Source organism: Odocoileus virginianus, chromosome 5 (genome assembly GCF_023699985.2).
Source record: "Odocoileus virginianus isolate 20LAN1187 ecotype Illinois chromosome 5, Ovbor_1.2, whole genome shotgun sequence".
Lineage (NCBI taxonomy): Eukaryota > Metazoa > Chordata > Mammalia > Artiodactyla > Cervidae > Odocoileus > Odocoileus virginianus.
This window is the reverse complement of record NC_069678.1, coordinates 17,322,678-17,338,211: the sequence shown is the minus strand read 5'-3', so window position 1 is coordinate 17,338,211 and position 15,534 is coordinate 17,322,678. Positions and strand designations below refer to the sequence as shown.

At 52.1% G+C, this 15,534-nt stretch overlaps 2 protein-coding genes and 1 long non-coding RNA gene across 15 annotated transcripts in view; 2 read left to right on the top strand and 1 right to left on the bottom strand.

The window, feature by feature from the left end:
• Positions 1 to 3,531, top strand: part of DCAF8 (DDB1 and CUL4 associated factor 8) — a 42,027-nt gene extending 38,496 nt beyond the window's left edge. For all 11 annotated transcript variants that reach the window (XM_020885074.2, XM_020885083.2, XM_020885105.2 and 8 more), the window contains one exon: positions 529 to 3,531. In XM_020885074.2, the coding sequence (XP_020740733.1) occupies positions 529 to 645 (117 nt within the window). In that variant the 3' untranslated portion in view covers positions 646 to 3,531. The remainder of the gene's footprint in view (positions 1 to 528) is intronic.
• A 107-nt stretch (positions 3,532 to 3,638) lies between these two features.
• On the bottom strand, positions 3,639 to 13,165 carry PEA15 (proliferation and apoptosis adaptor protein 15). The gene is made up of 5 exons (XM_020885173.2): positions 12,993 to 13,165; positions 6,535 to 6,708; positions 5,071 to 5,226; positions 4,838 to 4,923; positions 3,639 to 3,966 (listed from the first exon to the last, which is right to left on the bottom strand). The coding sequence occupies exons 2-4, from the start codon at positions 6,704 to 6,706 to the stop codon at positions 4,859 to 4,861; spliced, it is 393 nt and encodes a 130-aa protein (XP_020740832.1). The 5' UTR covers positions 6,707 to 6,708; positions 12,993 to 13,165; the 3' UTR covers positions 3,639 to 3,966; positions 4,838 to 4,858.
• Positions 13,166 to 13,243: 78 nt separating this feature from the next.
• Positions 13,244 to 15,534, top strand: part of LOC139035161 (uncharacterized) — a 34,591-nt gene continuing 32,300 nt past the window's right edge. The window contains exons 1-3 of one of the 3 annotated variants that reach the window (XR_011487720.1): positions 13,244 to 13,411; positions 13,940 to 14,094; positions 14,275 to 14,372. This is a non-coding gene — a long non-coding RNA (uncharacterized lncRNA). Of the gene's footprint in view, positions 14,095 to 14,274; positions 14,373 to 15,534 lie in introns of all 3 variants that reach the window. The other 2 variants (XR_011487719.1, XR_011487721.1) reach the window with 2 other exon arrangements.

The window sequence follows — 15,534 nt, the reverse complement described above, 5'->3', positions numbered from 1 at the left end:
TGAAGTTGGTTGGGTTTCCTATCCATTATTCCCCATCCCCATCAGAACCTTCATGTAGCCTTGGACAAGCCACTAGTGGAGACAGATGGCATCTGCTTTGTGTTCTCCATCACCGTGCATGCACCAGGCTGTCTTCAAAAAGGCAGTCAGATGACGGTGGGGAAGGGGTTGAGAAGAAATAATAATTCTCAGACTCTGTTCTGTTTTTTTTCTCTCATGCCAGAAGAGACCCTAGGGTAGGGTTTAGCAAACTGGCAGTTTTGGCAAGTGCCTGTTTTTTGTAAATAAAGTATCATTAGAATATAGCCACACCCATTCATTTATGCATTGTCTGGCTGCTTTCATGCTGCAACATGAAAGCAGAGTTGAAAAGTTGTGACACAGATAAGGCCCATGAGTCTAAAATATTTACCATCTGGCCCTTTAAATTCTGCTGACCCTGGCCTAGAGCATATAAATTGTAACTAAGACCTAACACGCTTGACCTTGTTCCAAGGAAATTACTAATAAGCCTTTCCCATCCTACAGCGCTGGCGAGAACCTGGGGTTGGGGCCACAGACGCCGACTCTGATGAGTCTCCCAGCTCCTCAGACACATCGGACGAGGAGGAGGGTCCTGACCGGGTGCAGTGCATGCCATCCTGAGGCCTCATACCCAGGAGGGGTGGGCTGGGGCTGCCAACCCGATCCTGCCTGGGCAGCCCTTTCCTGTGCCAGGCCCTAACATTCAGCAGAAACGCACTTTGGACTTTTTTGCTTTAGATTAAAAAAAAAAAAAGACATCCCAGGAGGACAAGCCAGAGGGGAGCAAACCTACAGAGAGCATCTGGGAGTGGGAGTTGGACCCTGGAATGGGGCTTCACGGAGAGGTGCATAGACTCAGCAGAAGTGGCTTCTCCCTAAACCCTTTTCGGGGGGAAGGGAGAGCCTATTTTATTAACTGGTTTGGGGTAGGGAATGGGGTTTCCTTTTCTTTGGTCTCCCTTGTTTCTTGGGTGGCGGGTGGGGGGATAACTGGCTGTTCAGTACCAAGGGGCCAGACTGGGGGTGGTAGAAATGCCACACTCTCTTTGGTTTAGGTTTTTGACTTTATTTTCTTTATTTTTTAAAAGTCTATGACAGTTGCATTGTTTTTTCTCCGCCCGCCTGACCCCCCGCCCCCGAGCAACCCCATCCCAGGATCCTGTTTTTCTGGGAAGTCTTTTTAATAAGAGTCCCTAACCATCCTACACTCTTCACTTTCCTTTCCACCCCATTCATTCTCTGAACTTGTCACAGTGTTTTGCACTTGATTATGTATCCTTCACTTTCTTCTTTATCTCATCATCCCCTCAGTAAGTCTGGTGAGGGAGGTCGGGGGGAGGTGGGAGGAGGGCAGAAGTGGAAGCATAGGAAGGATGTTACCTCCTCTCTGACTTTAAACAAAGTTGTGTGGTGGCAGCAATCTCCCTGTCCCTATCACTGTTAGAGGCCTAATTTTATATCTATAAATATATTAAAAAGCAACTCAAAATTGGGTGTATCATGTTAAAATTATTGTCAGAGTTTAATTACCTATATATTCTCAATGACTGCAATAAAGGGACTTACAGGAGAGAGTGAATGAGGGTAATGATGTGGAGGTGTCACCTGGGGTCAGCCTACCCTCTGTGCATGGCCATTGCAGATTGGGGCTTAACTCTTTAGGTTTTAGGAGGCTCAGGAATGGAAGGACCCTGAATTCTGCCCTTCCGTGCTTTCCCACCATGGTTTCAGGGTTGAGGAAACCCCTTTCAGCTTTTTGCCCCAGATATCCTACCTCTCCTTAAGTCTTGTAAGGGTTCCTAGGATGGCCCTTCTAGCCAGAGACTGGCTTATCTTAAAAACTTGACTGAACTATGACTTCAGTAAGGGTCCTGCCACTGCAGACCATTTTTCCTAGTACCGTGTGTGATAGAAGACACACTCACTCTAACCTTTATCTGCTTGATTCTTTAAGCTATCCAGCTTCACACCAGCTCCCTTCCTAATGGAAGAATATAGGGAAAGACCTCCTGGGTTTGACTTTCTACATTGTCCACCTTTCCATATCTTGGGATTGAAGGACAAGTCATTAATCTAAGGATTGATTAAGGTGGCTGGGGCTCAGACACCTATTGTGTCAGTAGTCAATAAACAGGAAAGTCCCAGTTGAATTCTTGCCCTTAAATGCTTTTGCTGCTATTTCTTTGTCCCCAGCTAGGAATTCTGCATCCTGGGACAGTCAGATTCCACTAGAACAGGCCAGGAAGGAAGGGAAGAGTGAAAGGATGGAATTCCCAGATACTCCTTCCTCCTGTCCCTTTTCCTAGCAGCTCTCAGACCAGATGTTAGCCGCTGCACTTCCTTCCAGAGGTAGGGAATGTGTGGTGACTGTGAGCGGTCTGTGTTCTTACTGCTGGTAGGGTGATGGAGTGGGCTGAAACCATGCACTCTGGAATTTGTTGTGTATTTTCTCTCAGTAAAGCTTTTTTTTTTTGTTTTTCCTGACTGCTGCTCTGTGTGTGATATGTGAGCCATTCACTTGTGATGAGCTGTTTTTGCTCCTTTCAGTGTGGTGCCTGACCTTAGTCTTATTACAGTTTTAGGAAGTCCAGCTTGGTATATCCGTGTTTCCAGCAGTTGGGCTCCAGCTGGAGACTGTATAAGTGGAATAGGCCTCACAGTTCAGTGATACTTAGAAGATGAGGGAAGGGAGAGCTACTGCTTAGGGGTATTTTCCTGACCTCTGTTCAGGCTGCAGTTAAGGATTTGGGGGTAAATTTTGCTCTCCCTCCCTTCCCAGTCATCCAAAGCCTCCAAAATCTTGGTCATTCACAGAAATTCTAAAATCAGTTAGGTACAGTACAATCAATCACCTTTATTCCAGGGTTAGAACAAGGCCGTGCACACTGCAGACAGAGGAGCACAAAATGGGGCGATCTCACAGCAGTATTGGGATGGGAGGGCAGGTTAGTCTTTTTAGATTATTTTGCCTTACAGAGACATTTACTATACTCCGCTGAAAATGAACCCTGTCTCCCTTCTCTCATCTCATCCTCTCCTCTCTTCAAAGGAAGCCTCGCTTTGAAGAGCCTCTTTATTCCCTATTTCTCTCTCTCTCTCTTTCTCAGACTCCATCTCACATAACATATCCTGGCTTGGAAGGACAATTCATGCTCATTTTCCACCTCCTAATTCTACCAGCATCTCTCTATCCTTGAGGGAGAAAGCCAGACAGGGCTGGGGAAACTTGGGAAGGTCCTTTAAGGCAAAACCATGGAGTACTCAAGGTGTATGTTTTAAGGCAGGTGTCCGCAGCAGTGGCCAGAGAGGACAGGCTGGGCTGGGCTGGGCTGGGCTAGGCTAGTAGAGGGTGCTCTCCAGCCAGTCTGGCTTCTTCCCTCTTCCAACAGCCAGCCCTTCCCTCCCACTGAAGTTTTGCTCCCAACATCCTAAAAGCTCCCCACCTCACTAAAACTCTCTAAATAGTCTCTTGAGATTGCATGTGAAATTAAAGTTTAAAAAAGTGTTCTTTTTCGACTATATAGCAATTTGACTCTGCCACTCCCTTCACTGTGGCATTCTCCTTCCACCCCCGCCCGGGCCTTGACAATAAGTTAATGCTAGACACCACAAAAAAGGGTACACATGGCAGTGCGGGTTTAATATACATATATGTAGAATATATATGTACACACAGTTAGCACGGTCAGGGTGGGGAGGGCTGACTTGGGACAGGCAGGAGGCTGCGGTCACTGTACTCTAGTGATTTGGCTAGGAGGTGTTCACAAGCCCAAGGTGCCAGGATATTGAGGGAGAGGGGTTACCAAGCCCCCTCCTGGACTGAATTGGGGATCAGTGCAACGGAAACACTGTAGTTAGCTTCTTCCCTTCTTTCTATCTTGGGGTAGGGGCTTCTAGACCACGGAGAGAGGGAACGTTGCCTGCAATAACCACGTTGGGACTCTGTAGGTGGAAACAGGACTGGAATTAAAACCTAAGGATTTCTATTCTAGGAACTCCCAAGGTTAGTATGTGCAACAGTCTGAGTATGAATAAAGGAGTAGAAAAGGGGACTCCTCTGCCTTCATCCCCTCAGGCTCAGTGGTGGGGGCATGTTCCCAGCATAGTCTCTCCAGAGGTGGGGGATGAGGGCGGAATTCAGCACTGGGTTCTCCGTGGGGTTTGAACTTTGGGGCCAGGGAAGGATCCAGTGACCGATCTCTAGGTCCCTGGCTCATACCCACCCTAGGCCTATGAAAGGGGAGCAAAAGGGGACCTGCTGGTGCCCAGGCCCTCTAACCTGAGGAACAGTTGGAAACAGGACTCCTCAGCCAGTCCAGCATTGGGGTACAAACACACACTCTGGCTTCTCTTTGCCCCTTCCAGGTGGGGGTTGGGTGGCCTCTTCATCTTCCCCCTCACTGCTTTTCGTTAGATTCACCCCACTCTCCCATGCCTCACTCCTGCCTCGCCTCCTCAACCTCGGAAAACACAGGTCCTTTCTGCTCCCACACTTCAGGGAGGTAGGGGAAGAGTGGAGGAAAGGGAAGTAAGAGAATGTGTCTATTTCTATTTGCATAGAAATAGCCCCCAACTCCCCCTAGAGTGGGGAAACAGCCCCACCACCACCCCCAGCCCCTGACCCCCATCCCCTCACAAGGAGGAGGAACTAGATGAGCTAGACATATAGACAGACAGCCAGAGCGTGCGCACACGCACACACACGCGCACAGTAAGGGGGTTAGGACCAGGTTAGTAAGTGGGAAGATGGGGGAGGGCTGCCCTTGCCCCTCCCCTGGAGGATGGGGAAAGAGTGGTCTGATGAAGGTCCAACCTTCCTCTTCCTCCCCTTTGCTCAGGCTTTCTTCGGTGGAGGAGCCAATTTGATGATCTCTTCCTCAGAGGGCTGCCGGATAATGTCTGAGGGCAAAAAGGGACATGTCCAGGGACAGAAGTCATGGGAGACAGCAGGTAGGCTAACAGAGCCTCTGTTCTCCCCAAATTCAAGTATTCCACAGATAATCCGTGGGAGGGGCAGAGGTGCACATTAAAGGCATGGCCTCTTACCTTTGTACTTCTTGGCACTGGGGATACGGGTTAGCTTGGTGTCCAGCTCATCTTCCTCAGAGATCTTCAGAACACGGGTTCTGTAGTCAACCACCATAGTGAGGAGGTCAGGACGGCGGGAGATCTCAAAGATGTGCTCGATATAAGAGAGGTTGTCTAGAGGAAGGCAGGAGACTCGGGGTCAGAGCTAGACTGTAGCTGTCAGCTTCCCCTACACTACTGGACTGGGCTTCAAGAACAGAGACTGAGCGCTCCCACCAGAGGAGTGAGGCCTCCCCCTGGAAGACGAGGGGTGACTAAGCCAGGGAAAGAAAGCCAGGGCGAAAAACAGTACAGAGGACTATTCCCGGGAAGGGCAGATCAGTTAAGTTTCAAGATTACAGATTTAGAATGTGAGATTTAGGTGAAATGCCAGGTTCCACATGGGAGGGGAGGGAAGCAGAGAAAATGAATTGGCCTTCCAAATACCCATCATCCGCCCTGTCCCTCTTCCACTTTTCCTCCAAGTAAGCATCAGAATGGGGGCTTCCCTGGTGGCTCAGTGGTAAAGAATCCGCCTGCCAATGCAGGAGACTCGGGTTCGATCCCTGGACTTGGAAGATCCCCGGAGAAGGAAATGGCAACCCCCTGCAGTATTCTTGGCTGGGAAATCCCATGGACAGAGGACATGACTTAGCGACAAAACCACAACATGCATCAGAATTTCCTCGCAGCACATGTAGGACTGAAAGGGTGGGATCTGAGACAACCTGGGAGAGATTCTGAGCCTCGTGAGAAGGGTAATTATGAACAAGAAGGTTCGGACCAGAGGGATGTCTCTGAGTTGGCCAGTTCTAGGAGACTGCCGATGCCTCTTGCCTGGGTCCTCCCCTCTACTGCGTAGTCCGCTGAGTGCAGCATGTCTGCCTTCCCCTCCCTGTGTCACCTGCTACAGGTTACTCACCTCACCTGTCAAATGCTGCATCACTCAAGGCCCTCCAGAGCACAGTCTCAACTTAACCTTTCCAGCCACTTCTAAACATACTGTGTCCCTCTGCCTAGCATGTCTTCCTTTGGATCCTACCTTTGAAATCCCTCTTGCCCTTCAGGACCATCTTAAACACCAGTTCCTCCCCAGAGCTCTTTCCAGAGCAGTGGTCTCTAAAAGTAGACAAGAAAATGATAGAACTTGTGGTTTTAAATTTTTACCACTTTTAACTTCTACTTTAATGTTCTATCATATATGTGATAATAGCACAGCACAGTAGGATCTGAGTAGCATCTACTGAGTTAATATTTTACTAACAAAGGAGCCGTGAAGGATGTAAAGACCACTGCCTAGAGCCGGTCTCCTCTGCTAGAGCGCTCCTCGTATCCTGCCTTGTCAGAGGGGAGTGCACTTTGTGCAGGAGGTCTAATTTCTGCTTGCCGCGTGAACTAAGCCTGAGTGGCTGACGCTAAGATGCCTGTATCCCCCTCCCTCACCTTTGTCCAGCTTGTTGTGGCTCTCCAGGAAGCTGAACCAGGCACTGCCAGTAGTGATCTCCTCACTCTTCTCACTGGGGATGTCCTCCTTGCAGGCTGACTTGAGCTGCTCCAGATCTTCAAGGGTAATGTTGTTGGTCAGGTCCTGGAGGAGGGTCCCGTACTCGGCCATGACTGGAGTTGGGGGAACAAGGAGACAGGACGCTGAACTTGAGCTTCAGGATCTGGTTCACTCACTGGCACTGCCCACTTCCTCAGCCCTGCCAGGAATGTGCCCAGAACCCAGGCTGGGGAGGCCAGGGCTGGAGGGAGAAAAGGACGACCCAAGGGAGATAGGGGCAGACGGGAAGTAACTGGAAAGCTAGGGACCAAGCTCGAGTCTGGAGTGAAAAATCACACCTCCTTCTCCCACCATCTTTTTTTCTTCCTTTTCCTCCCTGTAACAGTAACCCTGGCAACCGCTCCCTGACTGAGGAGGCGGTTACCATAGCAACCTGCTCCTGACTTTCTCACCCAGATTGCCCCACCCACCTGCAACCCCTCCCCCTGTCAAAAAACAAAATAAAACACTCCAAAACAACTACCAGGGAATGGCTTGCTGTGGGAGTAAGAAGCTAAAAAGAAGGGGCTGGAGGGGGCTTGTATTCTAGCTCCCATTGTTTTCCAGAAGCAAATGGGGTCCCTCAGTTCAACTCCCCACTACCCCAGTAGTGACTCATGTTTGGATAGATGCCTAGCTGCCTGGTCTAATGGTCCCCGGGCCCCTCCATGCTCAGCCCTGCATTCAGTCATTAGGTCTCGGGGTGGGGGTGGGGAGGGTAAAGCAGGGGGAGACAGCCCCAACCTTTGTGGAGCCCGTTTTCTCCCCTGATGGCTGCCAGGCCTCCACACAACCCTCTCTCCTAGCCTTTGTGCTATGCCTGCAGCCCCCGCGCCCAAGAATACCAAGCGGCTGGCTCTGGCCCCCTGCCCAGTTCTCAGGCTGGCTGGGTGGCAGGGGGAAGGGGTTCAGATGCTGCTTTGGGAAAGTCTGGCAGGAAGGGGGCTGCCACTTCTGCTTCCATCAACATCCGGCTGGCACTACCTTCAACATGACCTCCGAAAAGCTGGGAAGGCTGGATCTCATTTAGGCCTTCACCCATGCCCCTTTCATGATTCTGGGGTGAAAACGGAGAGGACATCAAAGACCCTCCTTCCACTAAGATACGGACTATGGCTAAGACAGAAAGAAAAAAGGTCAGACCTTAGAATGAACTTTCTGGATTTGATAAAATACACAACTCTAGTGGTAGGTTTTTAAAAAGGGGCTTCCCCCCCCCCCCCACCGCCCAGGGCTATATTTCTTTTATAATTAGAAAAGTAAAGCATTTACAAAAACAAGTTATGCCATAAACACTCTGTAGCTAGGCCAAGGGGTGGAGCAAGGAGGGAGAAGACCTTGTAGGAAACTGCCCACAAATCTCTCCAACAGTGGGCTAGGAATTGCAGGAAGGGGCTAGTCGACACACCCCATTTTCCTTATTTCTGTTTATATGAAGGAAAACTGGGGCAGAGAAGCATGGCCACTATATAGTAAGGGGTGTGGACCCAGAAGGCCCCATCCCAGCCCCCTACTTGGACCAGAACAAACAAGCCTCCCTTGGTGGCAGGCACCATGACACACACACAGTAAGCCAGGCGGCAGCGCCAGCACGGCCCCCACAAGAGACAGGCACTCGTATGCATGCTCACTTGCACACCCAGGTGCAACCAGACAGAAGGGCCCAGCAGTGGCCCTGCCAGGCTGGGCCAGGAACAATGCTCTCTGACTGTCAGCGCCAGGACCGTCTCCGCCTCGAAATCTAGGTCACAGCAGCAGGCTCTGGAGCTCAGCCCCCGCCCCCTCCACTGATAATCCAAGGACAGGATAGGGGGGTATAGAGACAAGGGGAATGATGGGGATAATAATGAAGGGGGGCATGGAAAGAACAGAAAAGAAAAGGGCAGCTTGGGAGGGAGGCCCTCAAGAAGACTGCCCCCATCGAGGAGACTCTGGGACCAAGCCCTCAGCTAGAAAATGGGACAGAATTTAGGATCATGGTGCCCTGCTTTCACATTGAAGAAGAGTTTGTAAATGAGATACTGTGGGAGGAGGGGGAGAGAGAGAGAGAGAGAGAGAGAGAGAGAGAGAAAGAGAGAAAGAGAGAGAGAGAGTGTGTGTGTGTGTGTGTGTGTGTGTGTGTGTGTAGCTCAGGGGTGTGTGTGTGTGTGTGTGTGTGTGTGTATAGCTCTGGGAGGGAGGGGGAGGGATGTGTGTGTATAGCTCTGGGAGGGAGGGGGAGGGGTGTGTGTGTGTGTGTGTGTAGCTCTGGGAGGGAGGGGGGAGGGGTGTGTGTGTAGCTCTGGGAGGGAGGGGGAGGGGTGTGTGTGTGTAGCTTTGGGGGGAGGGGGGGAGGGGTGTGTGTGTATAGCTCTGGGAGGGAGGGGGGAGGTGTGTGTGTATATGTGTATGTGTGTGTAGCTCTGGGAGGGAGGGGTGTGTGTGTGTGTGTGTGTGTGCATGCAGCTCCTAGGAGAAGTTAAGATTTAGGTGTGTGTGTGCGTGCAGCTCCTAGGAGAAGTTAAGATTTAGGACTCTGAATCAAAAACACAGACTTAGAGGGGAGGTAGGTGGGAAGGGATTCATGTGTATTAAGACACCCACCCGTCAAGCCTGGGGGCGGTGGGTAGGCCCTCTCTAGGAGAGTGAAACAGATACAAGGAGGCCCCTGAGAGAAAGGGGTGGGAACATGTGTGCGCTAGCGGCCCAGGCACAAGGAGGGGGCAGTGCTGCGCTCTGTGGGCGTGTCTGGATGTTCTGGTAACGGATGTGTATGTGCCAGCACTGGATGAGTGGTGCTGAGTACATGTGGTCCAGTGTGTGTGTGTGTGTGACTGGCCAGCTGAGAGTATGTGAAAGCAGGCAGATAATCACAAGCTTACATCCAGAGAAAAGAAGAAGGGCAAGAGGGGGCCTACAGTATGGAGGCAGCAAACGGGCTGGGAGAGGGAGAGACGGGCTGCAAACGAGGACTCCTGCAGTGGTTGGAAGGGGACAAGGCGCGCACAGTCCACAATGAGGCTGCCGCCTGAGCTCAGTGGTTACCATGGCAACCTCGGTTCTGGTCCCCCCAGTTGTCAGGACAATGACACCACTGGATGGGAGGGACGTGGGGAATGGTGAGTGAGAAGAGACAGAGAGGATAGGGGAAAGGCAGCCTGCTTGCCTGCCTCCCTGGAGACAGTCTGCCCAGGCCTGGGTGTGGCAGCAGGTACAACGGTAGGGAAGTTTGGGGGGAGTTTCCTTACTTGGTTCTCAAGTTTCCCTGGTCAACCATTATTCAGTTGTAGTCTGGCCATGATGGGTGCGGCTTGGCAGAAGCTTGGCTCCTTCACTCTCCATGTTGCTTTTCTCACCCAAGATTCAGAATTCCATAGGGCCTATAGAGAATTCTGTCCCCATAGCTCAGAAAGTCCTCCTGATCTCTGGAACAGGGCAGAGGCTGCCCAGGCAACACCAGGCGGCCTGGGTGGAGGCCATTCTTGGGACAGGATACTCAGGCAGGAACCGGGAACCGGAGCTGAGGCTGCCAGGAAGTCAGTCCCCTTCCCTCCCAGATCATTCTGTGCTCTGCTCACGGCTTCCTCACACCTTCCTTCCTGCCTCCCTCTCCTCCTGAGCTGGCTCCAGGTGGGGCCCTAACAAAAGTCAAACCAACTGAGGATGCTGAGGAAGAGGGGCAAGAGCTAAGGATTATATTCTGAGCTTCTAGGATGGCAGTGGTTGGGAACATGACCGGTGGGTGCTCCGTGGGCACTGGGGATGGAGAGGCAGGCCCTGGGGGCACCTGGAGAAGTCTGGCAAATTGGGGTAACCTATGGGGGAGGTGGCAGCACCAAAAGAACTTCTATGCATTTGGACATTAATTCATGATTATCCCCACTCCCTAGCATTTGGTTCCAAATCCTCGTCAATTTAAGAAGCCTTAGGATTAGGAGCTGCTACCCCTCCCTCCCTCACATCTGCTGCAGCTGCCTAAGCTGAGGGGAACTGCAAGGACCTGGAGATCCCTGCAGCAGGCAGAAGGGGGCTTGTAGGCACTCAGGTCTGTCTGTCTTACAGCCTGGGCTTGAGAGGGTGGTAATCACAGCAAAGCAGAGGGATGGGGCAGGAAAGTGCCGGGTTAAGTTTGATCTGGGCCCCAAATTCAGGAGTCCTGTAGTCCATCTCTAATTATCCCTTTACACTCATACACAGCTGACCTCTCCCCTTAGCTTCTATTCAACTTTTTGTGGGGGGCAGGGGATGCATTTATATCTATAAAGTAGGAAGAAGAGGATTCTAAGATTCCAGAGCCAGCCTGGGAATGAGGGGTTGGGGTAGGACACCTGGACCTCCAAATGTTCAGTGCAAGAAGCAAAATGGGTTACCCCTGAGTACAGAGACAATGTTAAGCTTCTAGCCCTGAGTCTAAGAGAAGAAAGACTGGACCCAAGATGAGAGCAAGAGGAGATACCAGGCATTGGATAGAGCAGGGCAGGAGAGAGGGAGTAGGGCTGTGCTATTCTCTAATCATCTGGTTCTATCTCTTTCTACTTGTATTTCTCTCCCATCTCTATCTCTTCCTCATCTATTACCTCTGTTCCTGGTCTTCAAATGGGCTTTCATCCTATCCTACCTGGTGGTAGCCAAGAATACCTTAGTATTCCTGGGTTCTGTGACTTGGTGTCCTTATTTCAATACACAGAGCTACTGTACTATTATAGCTATACTAGGAAGGAGTGTCCCTGCTATAAAGAAAATAAGTTCGCACACAGGTTAGTGATGTCTACCACTGCACAGTGGGTGATGCTGTATTAAGAGAGTGATGGGATGGGATGGCATGGCAGGGTGTAACTCTGGTCCTATACATGCATGACAATACATGCACACACGATGGGCACAAGTGTCAGGGAAGTAAGGAAGTAGGCAACCAGGGCAGCCAGCAGCCTAGGGCATCTCTGGCAATTTCCCCAATGGAGTGTTTAACCACAAAGGGAAGAGCAATTAAAGCTAATCGCTCTGACAGCCTGGAGGCCAGACACATAGGGAAACAAAACATACATATTCAGCATGTTTCCCCTAACTCCCAGTGGTCTCACCTCCATCCTGCTTTCATCCTCCCTAATTTCTGAGCCTCCTTCCCCAGCACTCTCCGCACTCTTCTGACCATCTAGGACTCTCACTTCCTTCCTCTCCCTGTTCCCTGACTGTATCTGTCCCTGTGTCCCTCTCTTGTTGTCGCCTGCCTGTCACACACATTCCCCTCATTCTCTCTCTCTGATTTGGGCTCCATCCTTGGCTGACTCATAGTCATTTTTTCTTTTTCTCCCTCTCCCTTTCTTCCACCCCCTCCTCCATCCCTTGGCCACTCAGAAGCCCAGAGGCCAGCCACTCCCAGCACCCTGAGCTCCAACTGGACCCAGCAAGAGAAGCCCCCAGCAACCCCTACCCTCACTACTCACCCAGTTTCAAAGTACCAGCCTCACTCACCCTCAAGATCCTGTCTCCCTGTCCTGGAATGCGACCAGGATTTTCTACCTTTTTTTTTTTCTCACTGTTTTAAAGAGGGGCAATCCGAAGCCTAGGGCTGGGAGAAAATGCCCAGGAAATCAGGGTGGACTTGGGGATGGTGGCCCCCCACCCCTCAGCTGTCCTGTTAGGCTGACATTCTTCCAGGAGACTTGCACGTGGGAGGCAGTGGGGATGAGGTGGGGGCTTGGATGCCCAAGTGCAAGGCTGTTTGTGATCTGCTGTGTGCAGCTGATGTGTGTAAGAGTCACATGGGTATGTGTCACCGTGTGTGCTGGCTGTCTCTTGTAGGTGTGTGTGTGTCCCTGACAGTTTTGACACGGATTATATGAAATGAATAGGTTTTACGTTAGCTACTTCACTCCTCTACACCCCCCAGCTCCGGATTCCTTCCCTCGGGACTAGCCTTCGACAATCCCACCTCTTCCCCAGGTGCAGAGACTGGATGAAGGCACGTGGTGCCAGCTGCCGGGATAGGGGCGGCTGCCGGCGGAACTGAGGCAGGGCTGGGCAGGGAGACCGCCCGCCGAGGCGAGTCCGAAGCCAGAGAAGGGGAGGGAGGGGCGAGAGCCGGCCCAGCCGAGCCGGCAGGGCGGGAAGCAGGCTGCATCCCAATCCCCAGGCCCCGGTCCGACTCCCAAACTGCCGTTCACCGTGGAACGGGCGGCCGGAGCCACGCCGCCTCCAGCACGCACTCCGCGCTCGAGCACACCCACAGAGACGGAGCCCGTGGGGCCTGACACGGAGCGGACCCGCCCGGGGCCCCCACGCTCCGCATCTGTCCCCAAGCGTCCCGGATCGACGCCCCTCCAAGCCCAGACCCCAGATCTGCCCCTCCCCGCGACACGTCCCCTCGCGGCCCTCTCACCGCCTCCGGGGCTGAGCGCTCGGGGAGCGGGCACTCTGGCGTCCCCGGTTCCTGAGCAGCGTCCGGAGCCTCCGCCTCGGCTCCCGCCGCCGCCGCCGCCGCTCCTGCCGCCGCCGCCGCCGCCGCCTCTTCCGCCCGCGGAGCCTGAGCCCGAGCCCGGCGCCGCCTCACCCCACCCGGCCGGCCCGTGATGTCAGAGCCGGGGAGGGGCGGGAGAGGGGGAGGGGAGGCGGGAGGGGGCTGGGATTCTGGAAGACTCTCGGGATGGGGGCAGAAGTAGGGAGGACTGGACTAGTGACGCTGCCTCTTCCCCTGAACAGCGAACCCCCATTCTCAGATTTAATTTTTCCCAAAGGAACACACACCTCCCCTTACGACCCTTCGGTGACCACAGTGGCTGGGACCCTAGATGGCAAAGAGTAAGTTACAGTTTGGAAGGCCTTTGGCCTTTGGATCCTTTTAGCTGCTTGACTCCGTGTTTGAAAAAACCTTTTTCTTCCCTTTATGGGTCAGGGGAGCCGTAGTAAATGACCACTCAGATTTATTCACCGTGAAGGTGGGAGAGCGGGGAGGATTGGAGTCCAGAAGCAAAGTGGGGGCTTTCTTCGCCTGTCCTGGAGTTACAGATCTTCTCTCTCCAGGATGATGCCAGCTGCCCTTTGTGTTCCTCACACCTTTCCCAAATATACCACCCTCCAGCCTTCCCCCTCCCCCCCCCATCATGATGTAATTTTATTTTCTAGGGAGAAAAAGAGCAGCAATGAGCTCAGCATGCAAATATAGACAACTTGCAAAGCCGTGCCTCACTCTCTTTGCCTTACCCCTCTGCCCAGGCCCAGCGTGGCAGCTCTCACTTCCCTCTTCCCTGGGGACTTTCCTCCCTCAGATTCTCAGGCAGACTGCGAACGGGAAGGAAGAAGTAGCAAAGCCTCTGTTTTCCTCTCCAGCCTAAAGGGTCTCTCCTCAACCCTGGCAGAGCCTGCCGATGAGGTCTGAGCCCCATCAGTGTCTGTGTCACCTCCGGGGATGCCCCGGCTTCACCTCAGTACCAGCCTGAGTTCCTTCACCCCGGTTCCAGCAGGGGACCCTCAGGAAGCCTCAGGTGAGCCCCTCCTTTCTTGAGACTACACTCCCCCAGAAGAGGCTCAGGCTGTGCTGCTTTGGGCCTCACAGCCCTTCTCTCTGTTATGCCATCCTCTCCCCAGGGTGCCCTGTCACTGCCCCTGTGATAGTAACATACTCTAATTTCTTTTGCATTTGTCTCCTTTGTTCTGAGTTATAGGGCCAAAACCTGTTTTGTTGACCCACCTCTGAGACTCAGAAAAACTGAATGACTTGTCTACAGTCAGTGAAAGGTCCAGGTCTTTCAGAGGCAGCCAGGTAAGGGGACTCGGGCTTGATGCTGGCCCTGCTCCTCTGTTGGGCAGGTTATGCCTCAGAGCCTCAGTGTCCTTGTGGGTAAAGATGGGAACACTGATGTCTGTCTCACAGGGTTCTTGTGAGATTTAGAAATTAAGTCCCTAGTCACTGGCACAGATGGATGGATGCTTAAAACGTGGAAGCTATTATTTAGTCTGGGGCTTCCCACTGACCTATGCTAGAGAGTAAGTTCTGCAATATTTTTGTATTGGCCCAGTGCCCATACCATGTATTAAACATTTATTAGATGAGTACAAGTTGGATGAATAGGTGGTTTCTACTTTATACTTATGCCACCATCTCCAGGAAGACTTCCTGGATTTGCCTGTGGAGGGTGAAAACTTCTCTCACCTAAGGTCTCATTCTTCCATGCTCAGACATCCTCTTAAGTTGTCCAGCAGTGCCTTTATATTCAGACTATGAAAACTGTAACGTCCGTTAGTTATGGGCTTGTTCAGTTGCTTGTCCTTCACGCCTAATCCAGACTCCATTACACTTACCCCAGCCTGGGCCTGTGCTGGAGAGAATGTGGGTCCTTCCTGCCAGGATTGCCAGCGGGCCCCCAGGTCTGGGGGAATCCTCACTGTACAAAATACAAGGTCTCCTCTGCATTCCCTTGACCACCGCTCCAGTCCACGCTCTCCAGACTCTCCTTGATTACTGTAATGGTCTGCTAAGAGCTGGACTCCCTCCCTCTGGTATCTCCATCAGCTTCCTTCCCTCTGTCCATCCTGCTCATCACTGCCAGCTTACATGCTGCTCTTCCTCCCTAGCTCACAGGACACCTCTGCGACCTAGCCCTGGGTGCACACCCAGCCCACAGCCACCACGTGAACTCTTCTTGTCTGTGTGGTCTCTCTGTGCCCCTAGCATGGCACACACATTCCGCCAGTGCTTTTGATGTTTTCACCACTTGAAATGTCTCCTCTCCAACTCCTTTGCCCCAAATTCCACTCTTCATTTAAGACCTAGAAAATACTCATTTCCTTGATGAAGCCATCAAAACCCATTCTCATCTCTCTTTTTTGAGTCTTCTGTATTCATTTGTTCCTTCTTTCAGCAGACATTTACTAAGGACTTTTCTGTACCAAACCCTGCAGACACAGAGAAAAAGCCTGGGGTC

Bases quoted from the DNA above. Each gene is read 5' to 3' on its own strand.
- PEA15 (XM_020885173.2), bottom strand. From the start codon at position 6,706: ATGGCCGAGTACGGGACCCTCCTCCAGGACCTGACCAACAACATTACC. The intron at 5,227-6,534 runs GTGAGGGAGGGG...GCCTTCCTCTAG, and splicing joins CCACAACAAGCTGGACAAAG to ACAACCTCTCTTATATCGAG. The intron at 4,924-5,070 runs GTAAGAGGCCAT...TTTTGCCCTCAG, and splicing joins CAGTGCCAAGAAGTACAAAG to ACATTATCCGGCAGCCCTCT.